This window comes from Anticarsia gemmatalis, chromosome 29 (assembly GCF_050436995.1).
Source record: "Anticarsia gemmatalis isolate Benzon Research Colony breed Stoneville strain chromosome 29, ilAntGemm2 primary, whole genome shotgun sequence".
NCBI lineage: Eukaryota > Metazoa > Arthropoda > Insecta > Lepidoptera > Erebidae > Anticarsia > Anticarsia gemmatalis.
The window spans coordinates 4,290,505-4,310,746 of record NC_134773.1 but is presented as its reverse complement, the minus strand read 5'-3'; the positions used below and the strand labels follow the sequence as shown (position 1 = coordinate 4,310,746).

General features: G+C 38.6%; 2 protein-coding genes across 4 annotated transcripts; both read right to left on the bottom strand.

The window, feature by feature from the left end:
- Window positions 1–513: 513 nt before the first annotated feature.
- Window positions 514–8,311, bottom strand: LOC142985128 (venom protease-like). 2 transcript variants are annotated; one of them, XM_076133108.1, is made up of 10 exons: window positions 8,125–8,311; window positions 6,013–6,116; window positions 5,684–5,751; window positions 5,176–5,237; window positions 4,668–4,828; window positions 3,585–3,694; window positions 2,846–3,001; window positions 2,191–2,317; window positions 1,696–1,827; window positions 514–919 (listed from the first exon to the last, which is right to left on the bottom strand). In XM_076133108.1, the coding sequence occupies exons 2-10, from the start codon at window positions 6,052–6,054 to the stop codon at window positions 752–754; spliced, it is 1,026 nt and encodes a 341-aa protein (XP_075989223.1). In that variant the 5' UTR covers window positions 6,055–6,116; window positions 8,125–8,311; the 3' UTR covers window positions 514–751. The 2 variants fall into 2 exon arrangements, with proteins under 2 accessions (XP_075989223.1, XP_075989222.1); XM_076133107.1 differs by lacking the exon at window positions 8,125–8,311 and adding an exon at window positions 7,448–7,607.
- A 479-nt stretch (window positions 8,312–8,790) lies between these two features.
- On the bottom strand, window positions 8,791–20,038 carry LOC142985127 (interleukin enhancer-binding factor 2 homolog). Of its 2 annotated transcripts, none has more exons than XM_076133105.1 (9): window positions 19,618–20,038; window positions 17,679–17,807; window positions 13,310–13,441; window positions 12,799–12,954; window positions 12,056–12,148; window positions 11,475–11,617; window positions 10,758–10,898; window positions 9,685–9,854; window positions 8,791–8,879 (listed from the first exon to the last, which is right to left on the bottom strand). In XM_076133105.1, the coding sequence occupies exons 1-9, from the start codon at window positions 19,792–19,794 to the stop codon at window positions 8,848–8,850; spliced, it is 1,173 nt and encodes a 390-aa protein (XP_075989220.1). In that variant the 5' UTR covers window positions 19,795–20,038; the 3' UTR covers window positions 8,791–8,847. The 2 variants fall into 2 exon arrangements, with proteins under 2 accessions (XP_075989220.1, XP_075989221.1); XM_076133106.1 differs by having other exon boundaries at window positions 13,310–13,438.
- Window positions 20,039–20,242: the final 204 nt, after the last annotated feature.

The window sequence follows — 20,242 nt, the reverse complement described above, 5'->3', positions numbered from 1 at the left end:
CTTGGCCAGCGTGGTGGACTCAAGGCCTAACCCCTCCCTCATTACGGGAGGAATTCCTTAATCTGCTGTGAAACAGTAATTGATTAAAAATGGTATTTAATTAAGTCCTCTTTTCTCATCGTATGGTTAGTGGTCAACCTAGTGTCAAAGTTGTTCAAGCCCGAAGCCTTTGACATGCCTTAACGACTGTTCTTCTCTTCTGCTTTCTATCTTCACAACAACCAGGGTCGACTTTTTACATGCCCTCCGAAGCACGGAGACATCCAGTTCAAATACCACTATGCGAAGAAGAAGAAAATCATTTATTTCAGCCCCACTGGCTCCACCCAAAAAAGTAAAAAGAAAAAACAGTGTATAAATGAGAAAAGAGAAACAAAGAGAAAAAAATGTGGTTACCCATCTATAGAATGACCGCGCGAAGGTTTATTTAACCTACAGATCGTTTACCGACCGGTGAGCGCAACTGGCTACGGGCCTAATTAAGTTTAAATGAAACAATAATCACTATAAATATATATTTTATTATCAGGTCGAGAAAAAAGTCTTTTCACATTATAGTATGCATGAACTTGTAATAAAATCTTTTCTCTACACAAAAAAGCTCGATGTTTACCTCACGAGCTCACTGAAGGAAACCTGAACCGTGTACTCATTTGTGATTGTTGAAGCCAAAGAGATTTTATTACAAGTTCATACATACTATAATGCGAAAAGACTTTTTTCCTGACCTGATATGTATTTTATTATATATTCAAGGCCACACGATACTCTCTATCCAGGGCACATAGTAAGCCACTCTAGTATACATCCCGGTGTTGTCTGCTAAACCGCACTGCTTGCCGAATGACGTCACACCTATTATCTTGTAGATGCAGGAGCCGTGGACAGCTGACACTTGCAGTGGACCTCCGCTGTCGCCCTGGACACAAGAAATGTATAAATAACTAGCTGACCCGCGCAACTTCGCTTGCATCACATAAGAGAGAATGGGTGAAATTTTTCCCCGTTTTTGTAACATTTTTTACTGGTGCTCCGCTCCTAATGGCTGTAGCGTGGTGTTATATAGCCTATAGCCTTCCACGATAAATGGGCTATCTAACAGTGAAAGATTTTTTCAAATCGGACCAGTAGTTCTTGAGATTAGCGCGTTCAAACAAACAAACCAACTCATCAGCTTTATAATATTAGTATAGATATATGTATTTTACGGCCTCCTTGTGTCCGACTGTGTGCTGCAACGACACGACGACATTCACGCGAGCGGTGACGCTCGGGTTTACTAGTATATTATATAGTGTATGTACATGTCCTCCAAGCCGATATACGGGCTTAGACGGTCAGACTCATTGAAACTGGCCATCTGTGCAGGACTTTGTTTATAGTGTCCAAGTGTGTGCACAATACACAGGTACACTCTCTATTCCATCACTCTCATAGTCTGGTGGGGCGGATAACCGACACGACCAGTGAGAGATCAGGCGCAGGACCGACGGCTTTACGTGCTCTCCGAGGCACGGAGGTCTTCGACCTCAACTTCCCAACTCCGGGCAATCTCTAAGAAATTCTTAACAGAAAATCTCAGAAAATACTTTTTGGCCCGACCCAGGATTCGAACCCGAGACCTCTCGCACGGCAGCCGCATATACTACCGACCGCGCCACAGAGGCAGTCAAATATAAAAAATAGTGTATGTACCTGACATGTGTCCATAAGCTGGTCTTTGTTGCCATAACAAGACTGCGTGGTGGAGTCATATCCTCGTTCCAGCAGTCTACTAGGTGGGTACATAACACCACACTGTTCCGAGGTATATTCATTTACGTTTACCTGCAAACAAACAAACATACATACATATAATTTTAACTTTTAAACTCTCGCGTTGCATGTTTAATATATTAGGTCGGGCAAAAAGTCTTTTCGCATTATATTATGTATGAACTTGTAATAAAATCTCTTTGGCTTCAAGAATCACAAATGAGTACACGGTTCATTAGGTTTCTTTCAGTGAGCTCGTGAGGTACCCAAATATCGAGCTGTTTTGTGTAGTCTTAAAAAAAACATCAAATTTTAATTTAAAATATCAATAATACTTTGTCCGACCCGGGAATCGAACCCGAGATATCTGCGTGGCAGTCGTATACACTACCGACTGCGCAAAGAAGATGTTGTATAATTAAAGATTATACTAACCACTTGTAAAGTATCAGCTAAGGGTTGTTTCGGTCCAAGAGCTCCCCATCCCGTAGCCGTGGCGAAGCTTACAATATTGTCACCCGCGTCCAAACACGCTGGCAACACTGACGCACTGAATCTTATTCTGTAATGGCAACATTCATAAATCAATATTATTGGACAACACGGTCATTTGATTCCAAACTAAGCAGAGCTTGTACTGTAACCAAATAACTGATAAAGAAATAATGATTACTTGTTCCAACGGTGAAGGAAAACTTCGTGATACAACCTTGTATGCCCGACAGTTCTTTAAAATAGTTCGTGAAGGTATGCAAAGTGCAAACCCGCACTTGTTCAGCGTAGTGGACTCAAGGCTTTACCCCTTCTTCATTACGGGAAGACCCTTACCCAACAGGTTTTTTTCTTTTTAGATAACTCCCGCACTATGTATTTCTTTTATGTCGCGGGGACTTTTACAAACATACAAACAACGGACACAAAGTACAACCAGACTCGAAACAACTATTTGTGGATCGCACAAATATTTGTGCCGTATGGGAATCGATTCCACGACCTCACGACGCAATGGTACTGGCGAGGCGACCAGTTTAACCACTGTGCCACGGAACAGTGGGACTTAATGGGTTAAATTTATTATTTCTTAACTTACCTATTGTCAACTTCTAGTAGAGCGATGTCGTGGTACCTCTTCGGAGGATTGTATTGTGGGTGTCTAATAATTCTCTTCACTCTGTAAGTCTGCCACATAGAGGGAGGGTCCGAACGTTTTAGTAGACCTAATGCGACGAAACTCACTGGACCTAGACTGAAATAAAATATTAACATTAATAGTTATAAATAGAAAAGTCAGGTGCTACTCGTACCCGACGGTCCTGTATGACAACATGTATGTATGTGAATGAAGCAAGGGAAGTTTGTAAGGATCGTACCAAGTGACGTTCTCTAGTCTCTGCCTACGGGAAATGCCTATGGGAATAGGCGTGATTCTATTAGGTCGGGGGAAAAGTCTTTTCGCATTATTGTATGTATGAACTTGTAATAAAATCTTTTCTCTACGCAAAAAACCTAATGAACCGTGTCATTTGTGATTGTTGAAGCCAAAGAGATTTTATTACAAGTACATACATACTATATGCGAAAATACTTTTTCCCCGACCTTAATATATATAATTATATAGAAATTTTTGTAAACAGTTTCGTATCCGCCTGGAATTTCACCCAGAAAAATCTCATTTAGTGCTCCTCTACACTTGCTAAATCTCGAGTTTGTACGCTCAGTAGTTTCGGCTGTGCGTTGTCGACTAGTCAGTCATTATCGAAAAAGTTTCATATATTGTAACCCGGGCAAATTGAGAGCTAGCGACTAGTTAATAAACAAATATACTTACTTATTAGTTTTAGTGCAATGTCCGGCAGTGAGTATATATTTGTCACTGATGACAGACCCGCCGCAGAGCCATTGTGCTGATGAGAAATCATCGCCGTAACCTAGTAAGGCCTGTTTAAAACATATTAAAAATATAAATAAAACTGAAGAGTTTGTTTGTTTGAACGCGCTAATCTCAGGAACTACTGGTGCGAATTGAAAATTTCTTTCAGTTTTAGATAGCCCATTTATCGAGGAAGGCTATAGGCTATATATCATCACGCTACAGCCAATAGGAGCAGAGTACCAGTAAAAAATCTTACTGAAACGGCGAAAAATATGACCCATTCTCTCTTATGTGACGCAAGCGAAGTTGCGCGAGTCACCTAGTTAAAAATATAACCATTAGTGTCCCACTGGTGGGCAAGTGTCGTCTCCCGTAATGAGGGAGGGGTTAAGCCTCGAGTCCACCACGCTGATCAATTGCGGGTTGGGGATTTTGCATACCTTCAAGAACTGTGTCAAAAAACTCTCAAGCATGCAAGGTTGCATCACGATGTTTTCCTTCACCGTTGGAACAAGTGATGATTATTTCTAATACACACATCACTTGGAAAAGTCATTGTTGTGTTGCCTCGGGTTCAAACCTGCGACCACTTGCGTGGTTCAAGGGTAATCATCAGCCGGGTAAGTCGGGTCACTAATGTTTTAAATGAATGGCTCTACCACCCGCGTACTGTGCATGCAGTCTCTCTACTAAGTTGTAAGACTATAGTAATAAAAGCTTTATTAGTATTTTAATTCTCTTTGTAAAAAATCCTAGGCAACACACTAATGACTTGTCAAAGTTATGTGTGTAGAAATAACAATCACTTGCTCAAACGGTGAAGGAAAACATCGCGAGGAAACCTTGCATGCCTAAAATTTGTTTCGTACATTTATTGAGGGCATGCAAAGTCCCCAACCCGCACTTGGCCAGCGTGGTGGACACAAGGGCTAACCCCTCTCCCTCGTTTGGGACCCTTGCCCTGCAGTGGGACAGTAATGGGTTAAAAAAATGTAAAAAATGACCAACCACCACCATATTTTGTTTAAAAATTCTTACCATATGTGGATATTGTAGTCTTAAAGCATTGACCCCTCCCACAGCAGCCAGATACACAACTTTATCATATATATAACAATTCCTTTCAGGGTCTAACCCTTTTAGTAGTCCATGGTTGATATTACAATTATAGTTTAATGTCGTCATATATTCTAAGCATTCTGGAAATGGAGGGTGTTTGTATAAAAAAAATAATTATAACTATGTACTTCCATCATCCTGTTTCGTAATTTTCATTTTCTTAAAATTAAAAAATATACATATATAATATGGCCGAATCGGGACACTAATAAATGCCCTCGATTAAAAACTATAGGGACAGTTAAAAAAATAGACATTATTTTTAATATTACCATATCAAAAAAAAAGTACCAAGATAATTTGGCGCGTAAATTTGCTGTCATTAAATTTATCACATTAGTTATTTGTCACTTAGCCGTAACTTCGGCTCTTAAAATGTTAGAATTTAGAAAAAATATACTTAATAATAACAATAGCAGGTACTAACTGTCTATAGCTTTCTTGCCAGTTTTGAAAAAATGCGCTCCTGCATTGTCCACGAGAACATTGCTGAAATAAAAAATAATGGAAAATTCATATTTGATTATACCTACTAAAGACAAATCCCGCACTAATAATTGCTCTTGTGTCGCGGGGATTTGTATGACCTGTGGCCACAGACCCTTTAATTTATCAATAGCGTTTAAGACCCGTAGCATTATAATAATTTGAGGCGTCCATAGCTAGTTGCGCTCACCGGTCAGTAAACGATCTGTGGGTTAAGCAACCCTTGGCGCGGTCACTCCATAGATGGGTGACCGCATAGTGATATTTGAACTGGGCGTCTCCGTGCTTCGGAGGGCACGTAAAAAGTCGGTCCCGGTTGTTATCTACTACGATAACAGTCGTTAAGACATGTCAAAGGCCTTAGGGCGGCTTGAACAACTTTGACACTAGGTTGACCACTAACCATATGATAAGAAGAAGATTATAATAATAATGATATTTTATTTTACCTGGTATCATTGACTAATTCACAATCGGTACAACATACTATCGGCTCCCGACCTCTGTAGGAACACACCTGAAAAATATAAAAAACAATATCATACCTGTAAAGCATATTTATCTATTTTATTATAGACAGCAGTTCTGTAGAAAAAGATACCCGACTCGACTCACTTGTTCGGCTTGTGCCGATCGGGTTCATTTACACTTATTCGGTTTTGCCGCCCGGCTTGGCCGACTAGGCCAAATATTTGTAATGCATAATAGAATACGGGAACGCGAGAGTTTAAAAGTTACAAATATTTGTAAGCGTAAATTATATAAGAAAATGTCGTACCTGTGGAAAATCTCTTTTCTTTATGTCGTGAACAACAGACATACAACGTCGGAGGTTCGTACAAATGCCTTTAATCCCATCTTGTTTATGTATACACTCAGATCCTGAAATAAACTAGCTGAATAAGACACATACAGTATTAAACTAGACTTTCTTCCAACTATGTTGGAGTCGGCTTCCAGTCTCACCGGATGCAGCTGAATACCAGTGTTTTACATGCAGCGACTGTCTATCTGACCTCCACAACACAATTCGTAGTATCAAACCTGGTTAAGCAACGTTTTCCGAGGTTGTTAAGTGAACAGTGTTTCGGAAGGCACGTTAAATTGTACCCGGCTGTCATTTTCAAAGATCTTTGACAGTCGTTAACAGAAGTCAGAAGCTTGAAAGTCTGACAGTCTTACCGAGTATCGTGTAATATCCCTGGTAGCGATGTTGGAGGTCCGATAGACAATCGCTGCATGTAAAATACTGGTATTCAGCTGCATCCGGTGAGACTGGAAGCCGACTCCAACATACTTGGAGGAAAGGTTAGGGTCATGATGCTCGCTTCACACATTGTCGAATTCCTATGATTATTTTAAATATGACGTAGTGAGTATCGCCAATTTAATATTTATTGGAAACATGAAAGATTCTACTTATTTTAATTCTTACAAATAATGGATTTTCCAGAATGTTTCATTGTAAACAATAGTTTAATAATAATGATTAATTTTAAAAGGACTTTACCGCCTTTATACCTACTACCTCCACTGATATTATAAATGCGAAAGTCTGTATGTTTTTTGCGCTTTTACAGCTAAACTACTGCAAATATTTTTTCGAAATTTCGTAAAGAAATAGTTGAAGAATCGGGAACAAACAATGGGCTACATCTTTATAACAATCAATGCCTAAATCAGTTTTTTTGAATGCCGTAAGTCGTAACCAAAGGTAAAAAATTGGATCCTATAACTAAGACTTCGCTGTCTGCCAGTCACCAGACTGTATCTAATGTACAGTGATAGATTGACAGTTGAAAATATATCAATAGAATATTCAACAGATAAAATGATTAAAGAGGAAAGTTTATGAGTAAGTAGGTAGACATTATAGAAACTTTTTGTAAAATAACTTTTTAGTACCGGGCGAAGCTGGGGCCGGTCTCTAGTTATGTATAAACTGTGAAACTGACCTTAAGTTTATCGACACGAAAAATATCGTAAGGAAAGGACATCCAAAAACATCCAAAATTAATTTACCTATAAGAAAAAAAGCAACCAAATTTATTTCTCGAAATTAGTTATCGAAGATTGATCAAAACAACTTCTTTTTTTGTAAAATAAAATCACAGTGGTTAAGTTAATTAATACAAAAAGCTTCCTTAAGCAAAAAAGGCGCATTATTTTGTGAAAAATAACCTAAAAATTTATTAAAAAAAATGGTCACTTACCTTCCAGATCTTGACAGGTACCACATGTAAATGTCAAAACGACTGTAATCGCGAAAAATACGTATTTGACCATATTTTTTACTTGACACAACCTCTTCTCACAATAACAGGTTTCGTACTAAATAAATATGATGTTGATTGTTGCAATAGTCATCACGTTTTAAATGTGATTCGGAAAACGTAAATACCGGTTTTCTCGCAAACGACCGGTAAATAACCTCGGTGTTTACGTTTATTGTAGTCGTGTGCGGTTTTTATTTGGGCTAAAACTGCTATCTTTATATTTATTTACTAGTCGCCACCTCGCCACTGGTCGGTGAACGATCTGTGTGTTAACGCGGACATTACATACCCCTGGTTTCCGAGGTACATTTAGCGGTAGTTTATTTATTCAATAGCGTTTTGTTTTTGAGTTTAAACGCAATTGAATAGATAAACTACCGCTAAATGTACCTCAGAAACCGGGGGATAGATGTACGTGCAGTGATATTTGAGCTGAGCGTCTCCGTGCTTGGAAGGGCTAGCTAAAAGTCTGTCTCGGTTGTTGTCAATTAAAATAACAGTCGTTAAGTCTTGAAGACCTTTGGGCATGAACAATTTTGACACTATACCCAACAACTTAGTTTAAAGTCTTGTATCTTTCGGAAGTATACAAACATACAGACCCATGTACTTACTTAAAATCACGCCTTTTTCCCATACGGTTGTTTGTTCTACCGGTGGTTTGTTTGATCCAGCTACTTCATTATAGAAAAATACACAGTGCAAGTCAAGACTCTCTACTAAGTTATGGAAATATAACAATTAACTAGTTAATTATTTACTAAAACCGTTACAAATATTGGTAAACGGACGTCGATTGATCTCACTAAAACATAAAATTCTAGCGATTGTAATGAGGGTAGATTTATCAATTTTTACTATAACGGGACTGACTGTGTTAACTAAAAATTATTAAACTTTTCCTCGTAAAAGGTTCATCTAAAATACTTATGCGGTAGCACTATTTTCGTAAATATTGTTGAAATTGTTATTATTACAGACTGAAACATTTATTACGCACTCATTTGATACTAACGGAAATACGAAATGTGATATCGCTATTTCGTATTTCTAATGTGTTTTTGACATTTCATAAAGAGTAGCTGATTTGACTAGATTTGCTCATGTATACTATACATACTCGAGTGGTGAATTCACTACTAATTATACAGTGTTTTGTCTTCACTCATATACAGTTACAACATTGATTGTAAGAGCTTACAAGACGTTTTTTAGTAACACAGTACATTCATATAAAAGTTAGGCTCTGGCTATCAACTTCGTGTAAAATAAAACACAAATTTATATTAGTATATGAGAAATATTTATTATATAGAACTTATATTATATTCTTAATTCTATGCCGCCACTCCGTCTTGCCCTTCTTCCTCTGAAAAGAAAGAGAACAACATATTATTACGAGTTTTTGACTGTTATATAAGATGTATGAAACCTAGGTTTCGCCATTAACAATGTCAGTCCCATGTAATAGGAGGTAAGCCTATTGCAATATACCGGGCACGTTAGCAATCTCCAGGCTACTAAAGAGAAATATTGGGCCATAATTTTCCCCGTTTTTGTAACATTTTTCGTTACCTATTGGGTCGTAGCATGATGATATATACCGTAAAACGGGGTGAATAGAAACGATTTTCAACTTTGTCCTAAAAAATTGTTGCGCATAACTTGTTATTTTTATTGTCGGGTTCTTTTATATCATGCCCGGCGCCATGAAGAAAGAGTTAAAACCATATTTGTCCAAAAATATGCATAATTTTACGATATTTCATTAAAAAAGTGGTCAATTTCTATTCACCCAGCGATAGGGGTGAATCGAAACGACCAAAGGGGTGAATGGAAAACATTTAAACAATTATGACACCGCAGAGAAGTAATATCGACGTGTACTCATTTCAAATTTGAACAAAATTCTTCAACTAGGAGTACTCAAATATTAGCCTTGAAAACTTTCATTATTTTTTTTCTATTCATCCCGCGAATTCTATTCACCCCGTTTTACGGTAGCCTATAACCTTCCTCGATAAATGGGCTATCTAACACTGAAAGAATTTTTCAAATCGGACCAGTAGTTCTTGAGATTAGTGCGTTTAAACAAACAAACTCTTCAACTTTATAATATTAGTATAGATATGATTTTTCTCGCCATTATAACTAATCTAGGATACCTAAGTTACCTTTGTCATCCGTATCCATCGGTTCAGGAGTATCAGTATAAGCTGGGGCGAGGGGTGAGACCACCACGCCGTCCCACACGGTGATCTCAGTGGATATATCCTTGCCTCCTTCAAAGGCCTGCAGGCCTAGTACATAGCGGTGACCGCCGCGGGCTACGACGCGAAGTAGACTGGAATATATACAAATTATATACATTATACATACATAATGTGATAAATCTGTAGTATATAAATGTACACTGGGTAAATTGGGGTCAGAAGTGGGTAAGACGTGGGTAAAATTTTAGGAATTGGGTAAAAATAGAGGTATTATTTGGGTGAGTTGGGTCAAAGTTGGGTAACTTTTGGGGCAGTGATCGATAAGTTGGGGTCGATGTTGGGTACGTTGCGGTCAATTTTGGGTAAGTTGGGGTCAATGTTGGGTAAGTTGCGGTCAATGTTGAGTAAGTTGGGGTCAATGTTGGATAAGTCCACGACAAATTGGGAAAATTGGGGTAATTTTGGGGTAAATTTTGTTTATATTTGGAGTCAATGTTGGGTAAATGGGGGTCAAAGTGGGTGTAATTTTGAGTCAATGTTGGGGTAAATTTTGGATATATTTAGGGTCAATATTGGGTAATTTTGGGTCAATATTTTGTTAGTTGGGGTCAAAGTGGGGTAATTTTGGGCCACTGTTGGGGTAAATTCTGAGTATATTGGAGTCAATGTTGGGTAAGTTGGGGTCAATTTTGGGTAAGTTGGGGTCAATGTTGTGTAAGTTGGAGTCAATGTTGGGTAAGTTGGGGTCAATGTTGGGTAAGTTGGTGTCAATGTTGGGTAAGTTGGCGTCAAATTGGGTAAGTTGGGGTAAATTTTGGTTATATTTGGAGTCAATGTTGGGTAATTTTGGGTCAATGTTGGGTAAGTTGGAGTCAAAGAGGGGTAATTTTGGGTCACTGTTGGGGTAAATTTTGGTTCAATATTTTGTTAGTTGGGGTCAAAGTGGGGTAATTTTGGGTCAATTTTGGGGTCAATTTTGGCTATCTTGGGATCAATGTTGGGTAAATTTAAGGTCAGTGGCGTTTATTACGTACGTCTGCGCAGTGGCGGCGGCGAGGTCCTGCGCGGCGAGGTCGAGCGCGGTGTGAGCGCGGGCGTGCGCCGCCTCACACGGGTCCGCCAGACCCGCGCAGCCCGGCAGGAACAGACCACCCGCCAGGAGAGACAGGGCTCGTCTGTAACATACATACATACAATTGTTAGTTAATGAAACCCACGAGCTCGTGGCTAAGTAACAACAGTTGCGCAGATCGATCTCTGAGGTTAAGCTACGATTGCCGAGGTTAGTCTGTAGATGGGTGACCATACCGAAATACCGAATTTCATATGACCTAGCTGTCATTTCTAAAGATCTTTGACAGTCGGCACAGTAGTTTAGGTCACCACGCCAATAACATTGCGTCGGGAGGTCGTAGGTTCAATACCCACACGGACCAATTATTCATGCGATCCACAAATAATTGTTTCGTGTCTGGTTGTACTTTGTATCCGTTGTTTGTATTTTTGTAAAAGTCCCCGCGACACAAGAGCAATTCTTAATGCGGGAGTTGTCTTTAACCCTTAGACCGCCACGGTCGGCTATACTCGACAAATCAGAAAGTGCTCACGACGCTATATTTTTGTCGACATTTGCCGACGAAAGCGTCGTGAGCACGTTCTGATTTGTCGAGTATAGCCGACCGTGGCGGTCTAAGGGTAAAAAAAAAGTAGGCTACTCCAATATTAGAAGAAAAGCTAGACTGATATGTTACCTGAAAGCAACGTTGATAGGTAGCGCCTGCCTCGCAGGGTTATTCATGATGCAGTGATGAGCCAGCAGATCTATCATCCAAGGGGTGAGGGGTTCGAGTCCCGAGTGACGAGCGCACATGTCGCGGAGCAGGCGGATCAACACCTAGAAAGAGTTTGTAAAAATTGGAGAGATATTTTAATGGATATACGAAATTTTCGGATATTTTGAAACGAATATCCGAAAGTTTCGGATATCCTAAAAAATGTATCTGAAAATCTCGGATACTTTAAAACATATATCCGAATTTTTCGTTTACGATAAAATATGACTACTAATTTATGGAAATTTCTTAAATATTCTACTTTTAATACGCTACATTTTCGTTTACATACATTATAACATAGGTATATCCCAAAATTTCGGATACAAAAAATGTATACACGAAATTTTCTGTTACAATATTTACACGAATATCCGAAAAAATAGATATTTTTTTTAAGATATCCGAAAATTCGGATACACGTTTTAGGATATCCGAAAATTTCGGATACCCGTTTTGAAGGTATTCTAATTTTATACAAGAAAAAGAGTGTTACATACCTTAATAGAAGAATGATGTGCATTCTCTTCAAACCAGCGACTGTGACGAATAGCGGCTAAATGACTGCTAATCACTTTGTAGTCTAGATGCACCTGGAAATAAGAATAACATATAAAAATTACGCTTAGTTTTGCTTCGTGTACAATACAGACAGTTTGAAGAGCTTCTAGCTAGTTTCGCTCACTAAAACAATCAAGTTGGTTAAGCAACATAAGCGCGAATATTGTATAGATGGGTGACCTAATACAAGTATTGAGTGCCCTCCGTGTTTTGGAGGGTATGTACAAAGACAGTCCCGGTTGTTGTCAATTAAGATAACAGTCGTTAAGCCACGTCAAAGGCCCTCAGGATGGAACAACTCTTACACTAGGTTGACCACTAACCATACGATGACTGAATAATGGTGGCGGATAACTAGAAAAGATAGTTTCATTTAACTTTAGGTTATAGCGTGTTATAGCGGCGTGGTATAAGTTGGTACCTCCCAAGCAAGTGGTCGCAGGTTCGAACCCGAGGCAACACACCAATAACTTTCCCAAGTGATGTGTGTATTAGAAATAATTATCACTTGTTCCAACGGTGAAGGAAAACATCGTGATGCATTGCATGCCTAAGAGTCATTTAGAACAGTTCTTGGAGGTATATAAAAACGGGGAAAATTATGACCCATTCTCTCTTATGTGACGCAAGCTAAGTTGCACGGGTCAGCTAGTAATAAAATAAATTGCAATCAGGTACATACCTCAGGCTCTAATTTCCTCAGATTCTGGTGCAACGTGGTGACCAGTACTCTTACAGCGGCCGACGTGGCGGTGACCGTGAACCCTCGCTCGTGACTGGCAGCCGTCACCGTGCCCATGCCTTCAGCACGCATCAGCTTGTTTAGTTCTTCGCTCACCTGTGAAGAAAAGAGTTATAAGGTGACATAGATTTTTTAAAAGAGCAAGCCGTGAGTTTCTTGCCGTTTCTTCTCACGAGCAACCAGCTTTTCCGAAACGGACATAAGAAATACAATACGTGACTATTTCAAATATTTGTTAAAAAGTAACTATTAACGAAAAATTTACAAAAGCACCCGATTTAATACTTTTTTTTTTCTTACTTTTTATAGATTGTTCAGGTTGAAACTACCTAAAACGGACTTCGGCAACGGGCTCCCGTTCCATGAAAGTACGGGCCCGTCGCTCAAGTTAACGCAGTTTCAGGCCTTAGAAGCGGAAATAAGTTTTCATAATAAAACAAGATAGCCTTACCTTATTAGACAAGCCCTCTACAGCCTCTTTAGTGGGTAAGGTCTTCATAATAACGACGATATCAGCTACATTCTTGCCGGCCATCATGGTGCCCTTCTTGTAGGACCCCACCTGGCGGACCTCCTCCAACTGCTGGAGTATATAACATATCTATTAATACTTTGTACATACATACATACATACATAAATAATATCACGTAATCAGGTGTGCAATTCTCTACATTTGGAACCATCGAGTATCGAATTCAATTTTTTTTTTTATTTGTTTTCAAAATTATCCATACTTATATTATAAATGCGAAAGTAACTCTGTCTGTCTGTTACTCAATCACGCCTAAACTACTGAACCAATTTGCATGAAATTTGGAATGGAGATATTTTGATACCCGCAAAAGGACATAGGGTATTTTTTACCCCGGGAAAATGACGCATTTCCATGGGAAAATTCAGGGGGCGGACGAAGTCGCGGGTAAAAGCTAGTACATACATAAATAATATCACAAGATCAGGCTAGCATTTCTTCCAACTATGTTGGAGTCAGCTCCCAGTCTCACCGGATGCAGCTGAATACCAGTGTTTTACATGCAGCGACTGTCTATCTGATCTCCACAACACAGTTACTTTATAACACGATACCCTTCGGTAAGACTGGTTGTCAGACTCAAGCTTCTGACTACTGTTAACGACTATCAATTTTTTTTGAAAATGATAAGCGTGACCCACAATAGCTACACATATAATATAAAAAAATGATTTGTGAAATGTGTTTTTCAATTCGCATAGGAGGCGAACAAAACCACTGCATAGTTATCAATAATAAAATATATTTTATATATAAAAAGTAATAGAAAATAATCACTTGTTCTAATGGTGAAGGAAAACATCGTGATGAAACCTAGCATGTCTAACCCGCGGTTTCTGAGGTACATTTAGCGGTAGTTTATCTATTCAATAGCGTTTTTTATATGAGTTTTAACGCTATTGAAAAGATAAACTACCGTTAGATGTACCACAGTAACCGGGGATAAAATTTGTTTAATACATTTAGGGCATGCAAAGTTCCCAACCCGCAATTGGCGCGCGTGGTGGGCTCAAGGCTTTACCTCGCGAGGAGACCCTTGCCCAGCAGTATTAATAGGTTATAAGATATATATATAAATGAAATGGTACATTACCTGAATGAGTCCTAAAGCAGGCTATGCCAAAAGGGGTACTTCGTCAACTGGGCATGGTTTGGACACATCCAGTAATTAACACAAATTAATTATATTCACCAACTGAACACACTTATATTTTTCAACAAACAATGTAGGACTGGTTTGATAATATCGAGCCAATTTTCGGAGCGCTTCATTGCCGTAGAGGCAGAAATGTTTAAAATTTCGAATTCTCAACAGCGAGAAAGAGATGGGAGAATAGATTTTGATGGGGGGAGAAAGGGAAGGCGATAGTGGGCACGAGTAGGGGTGTAAGAGAAGAAGAAGAAGAGAGCTTGAATTACATAAAGGTAAGGCCGAAACTGCGTTAAACGGATGCCTGTTGCGTGAACACGTACATACACACACGTAAGTGCTTGCGAACCGTTTCCGTGGGACCTCAACTGTGCCCGTCGCGGAGACCAGATTATTACGCAGTGACACTCTAGTTCAAGACTCTGGCGGACACCACGAGTGCCCTTGCGCGAGCCTCCGTAGCATAAGGCGGGCACAAGTGCGGGGCACGGCGCCCCTGACAGGTGCCCAAGGAGAAATGTTATATGGGACCACGCGGGCGTCCGCTTTACGCAGTTTCAGCAGAAAAAGGGGGGTTAGAGGACGTAGTAAGCAGACAAGACGGATGAAAGCGATCTTTATAGGGGAGTTATAGAAAAATGGGGAATCAAAAAAGAAATGAGGTAGAATTAGGGGGTGAAAACTGGTCTAAAAGGGGTAAAAAGTCAGTACTAGGCACTACTAGGGTAGCGAAAGCAGAGAGAGAGGCAAAAAGATACATACATATTTATAATCAAGTCTTATTCCCATAGGGGTAGGCAGAGATCAGACTACGTCACTTGGGAAAAACCTTTACTTCATTCAGGCAAAAAGATCTTCAGTTATAATAAGAAAAATAGTGAAATAAAGGAGTAAGAATATATAAATATCTAATAGGTTCTCAACTGAGGCGATACTGACACCAAATTACCCTTGAAGCTTTAGGTTAAAGGAAAAATAATAGAAATAGAAATACATAATATCTATACAAAATTATAAAGGTGAAGAGTTTGTTTGTTTGTTTGTTTGTTTGAACGCGCTAATCTCAGGAACTACTGGTCTGATTTGAAAAATTCTCTCAGTGTTAGATAGTCCATTTATCGAGGAAGGCTATAGGCTATAATTCATCACGCTACGACCAATAGGAGCTGAGTAGCAATAAAAAATGTTACAAAAACGGGGAAAATTTTGACCCATTCTGTCTTATGTGACGCAAGCGAAGTTGCGCGGGTCAGCTAGTCTATTATAATATTTAATAAGATAGATTAGAAAACAATTTGAGAAAAAGGGTACAGAAAAAAATATAATACAGAGTTAATAAAAATATTTAGAAGTAGGTATATAAGGAGATCTGTCAAGTGACTTTGCATTCTTGTTAAAAAATAAAAGCGTGCTCAGTTGGTGAAAGCGTTATATTTCAGTTTCACAAACTGAACACAAATGTGTCCATGTGTGTGTCCAGTTGGCTTATATCCCTTTAAAATGTCTGTGTGACTGCAAGCGCGGTTAGGCGGCTATGTATGCGATGTACGCTATGCGACACGGTAGAGATAGGCCTATAACTTTATCGTTTTTAATGATCTGGTGAGAACAGAGCAGGTGGAAGACCTCAAAGGCTAAAAGGGAAATTAATATTTTTGTATTTTTTTACAAAAATATTATAATCTTATACTCCACTCTATTTGCAGATTGGGGATTTCTTAGTACTTTAAAGCCTTTATTCCAACTATGCTGAAATACTACATCATCAATGATTTTTCCCTAATAGAAATATTGTTAAAACTATTAGGCGATTAAAATGAGTGGCTAGGAGTTTCTTGCCAGCTCTACTCATTGGCCCTACCTTCCGAACTGGCGGTACATTCACTCTCTGTATCATAAGTGTCAGAATTTCATATATATGAATAAATGATTTGATTTTGATTATGTTGGCATCAGCTTCCAGTCTCACCTGATTCAGCTGAGTACTAGTATTTTACATAGAGTGACTGCCTATTGGACCTGCACAACCTAGTTGAAAACCACACACACCACACAAACACACACATAACTGATGCAATCAATATTTATTTGCCAACAGAGGGTCCTTGAGGGTTGTGCACCTTACTTTGTTTGATCTACCAGGTGATAATTACATTATATATTAGTGCCTAGTCATTACTGTTGACATGAAAAAACGTTTCAAACTGCCAATAATCCAACCACATTCGCATAGCGTCATCCATCGCACACACAGTAATGAGTCCATGTTTCCACAAGTTACAAAAACAGTAGTTTACACATGTACGAAGGTGATCCACTGACAGAGCTGACTGCGAGGCTATGAATTATGAAACTATCTGTCAGTGGTTAGTCTTTGTACAGTGAACGACTACTGCACTTGTAAGTTGTGGAAATTTGGATTGGGAGCTGCGGACATGATGTTTTAGAGTCATAGGTAGAGACTGGCCTATTATGGATTTTACATATATGAACATAAAAAGGCAATGAACAGAGTACAATACTTGGTACGATCTTAAAAAATCCCTAGCTACATCCACACATCTTGTAATGTTGCTATGTTATAAATGCAAAAATTTCGATTGATGTTTGTTACTCTATACTACTATTAATTAATTAATTTAATTAATAATAATTGTTTATTTATGTAACAAAGACTACTACTATACTGAAAGCGTGACACAAAGGGTCAGGAATGGTCGAAGTGTCAGCCAGGCATTAACTGGCACCCCCACCCATAAGATAAGATACTCTATACTATCCAGAATATTTGTTACGTTTTCTCTCAAAAACTGTTAATGGAAATTTCGAAATTTAACACACAGGTAGTTTCATGGCAATGCTGTCAGTTACGCATATTACCTTAAGACAACACACACAAGTGATGCATAATGTCAACATATTATGATGCTTAATTACAATATTATAATTATTTATTTATCATGTAAAGAGGTGAAATTATGCTCAGAAGTGACTTAATCCATATTTTAAAAACAGTGTGTTTGTTTCAAGATGACAAAAGTATATCACACAACATCGTAAAACTCTATAATGTCTTTAAAACATCATGTCCATAAGCCCAGTTCTCTGATCAGGTCCGATGACATTGTTTAACTCACACAAGCGGCGAAGTCTCCCGGAGCGACTACCAAGTTATCCAAGACGGTTTGAAGCTTTGTGACCAGACTGAGGACTGCAGACTGCTCGGCTGGGGTCGGGCATAGTTCTGCGTGCCTCTTGAGGAGGGCCTGAAATGTGGAAATGTTATCTGTTATTTAGATTATATATATTTTGAGACTAGCTGACGCAAGCAACTTCGCTTGCGTCACATAAGAGAGAATGGGTCACAATTTTCCCCGTTTTTGAAACATTTTTCGTTGCTCCTCTGCTCCTAATGGCCGTAGCACGATGTTATAGCCCAGTCTTTCCCAAAGTGGGCGATAACGCCCCCTTGTGGGCGATGGAGATCTAGAGGGGGGCGGTGAGGGGCTCAGAAAAAAATGAGGGGCGCTGAAGTGATTTACGGGGCGATATGAAACTTCAGTTACTTCTTATTTTAAAATTAATTGAAATTAAAATTCTCCTACTACACAAGTACACAATATCCATTTTTAGTTCACATTTTTATCCTATTTTGTTGTATGTATATGTTACTGTAAAAGCCCGAACTGTGGTAAATCCTAAGATTTTCCGGTAAAACCTAAGATTTACCAACTCTCAATGGTAAAAATTCGAACAATTCTTTTATTTCGAACTTTTACCACTATTCACTTGATAGATTTTAGGATTTACATAATCACACGGTAAAAGTTGATAAAGTCATATCATAACGTGTTATAAAGAAGGTATTTTGGGCAAACCGACATGGGTAGGCTAGCCTTAGCCTTCGTGGTTATTTTTTTTTATACCACCCAGAAGGAGGAGCCCCGCGACATCTCAACATCATCAAGTGAATAGAGGTAGAAGTTCGAAATAAAAGTATTGTTCGGACTTTTGCCATTGAGAGTTGGTAAATCTTAGGTTTTACCGGAAAATCTTAGGATTTACTACTGTTCGGGCTTTTACAGTAACATATATATATATAAACGTTCACAACGCTATTTATATCTTAATTAAGATATTTAGTTAGGTATCAAACACTGAAGAATATTCGTATCTTCAAGTGTCGCAAGCGAGGTCCCCACCTCCGAAGACACAAACCGAACGCACGATTATTAATGTAGGTACCTAATCTAGTAAAAATAAAATTGAAACTAGATGATACAAATATTAAAATTCATTTGAACAACAACAGTGAGACCGTTTCACCTCTCTGCGAACGAAGTTCAGTACGATTGAGTGAGTGATAAACAAGTTTGTACATGTTTGTCTTAATTCTGCCAGTGCGTGCTTCGTATGTTTTTTTTCATTCTGTGATTAAGCCAGTAACTTAGCCGCAAGCTCAGAACTTTACTTAAGTTATTGAGGTTTATAAGGTGAAAAATAAATGGGGGCGCTACAAAATAACTGATTTTGAAAGTGGGCGTTAGATGAAAATAGTTTGGGAACCTCTGTTATAGCCAAAAGCCTTCCTCGATAAATGGTCTATTTAACAGAAAAAAAATTTTTCAATTCAAATCAGTAGTTCCTGAGATTAGCGCGTTCAAACAAACAAACAAACAAACTCTTCAGCTTTATAATATTAGTGTAGTTTGGCAGCTTTTTCTAAATGTGTGTGAGAAATGGGTATTCAGTAAAGAGAAGAGTAAGTTAGAATAAATTTTTACACAAAACTCAATACTAACAACAAATTGTACTTGAATTTACCAGTTAAGATATTTATGTACATATTTACATACAAAATAACGCCTATTTACACATAGGGGCAAGCTGAGACCAAAGCAAGATAGTTGAGATATCTCTAATATGAATTAAAACAATAAGAAAAGTAAAAATCAGGAGCAACAACAACATCCAAGATAGTAAAATAACTGTTTTAAACGTAAATATATTACCAAAAATACAGCTTCAACTTCATGAGTTTATTCATAGCGGTAATAAATATAATAGTAGACTTGCCTGAGTAAGTGCAGAATCATCCGGGGCGGGCTTGCACCTAGGGAACGCCGGGTCCGCCAATATCAAGTCAAAAGGCGGCCTCAGCATCAAAACTCGAGGCCTATTGAACGGCGGTCGACCCATTCCACCTCTACCTGGCATTCCTCGGCCTCCACGGCCACCAGCACCTCGCACCATAGCAATTTTGACCGATTACAAGAAAACTTTTTTTGTTTATAGGTTATTTCACACAATGGCGGTAACACTGTAAATATTTATAGACTTATGGACCCAATAAGATAATTGAACGTAATACTACGTTTGTGTATAGTTAAATATTTGGCACTGTGCGTTTATTTCGTGTTTTTACGCGAATAAGCGAATATAAAAACAAAATGGCAGCAGACGCGGTTTTCTTGCCAGAAATATTGACGTTTCAGTGCTCTCTGTGCTCTTCGGTATTACCAACAATGATAAATTAACGAGCTAAGCTAATAGTCCGTTTAAAAGCGCTGTTTGCTACTGCAATGCAATACAAAGGCGACTTGTACCCTCGCTTATTAGTAAATACGTGTAGGTATTATATTTATGGTAAATGTAACCACTCCTGAGGAACTGAGTTCTGTATACCGTACAAATTCTATCG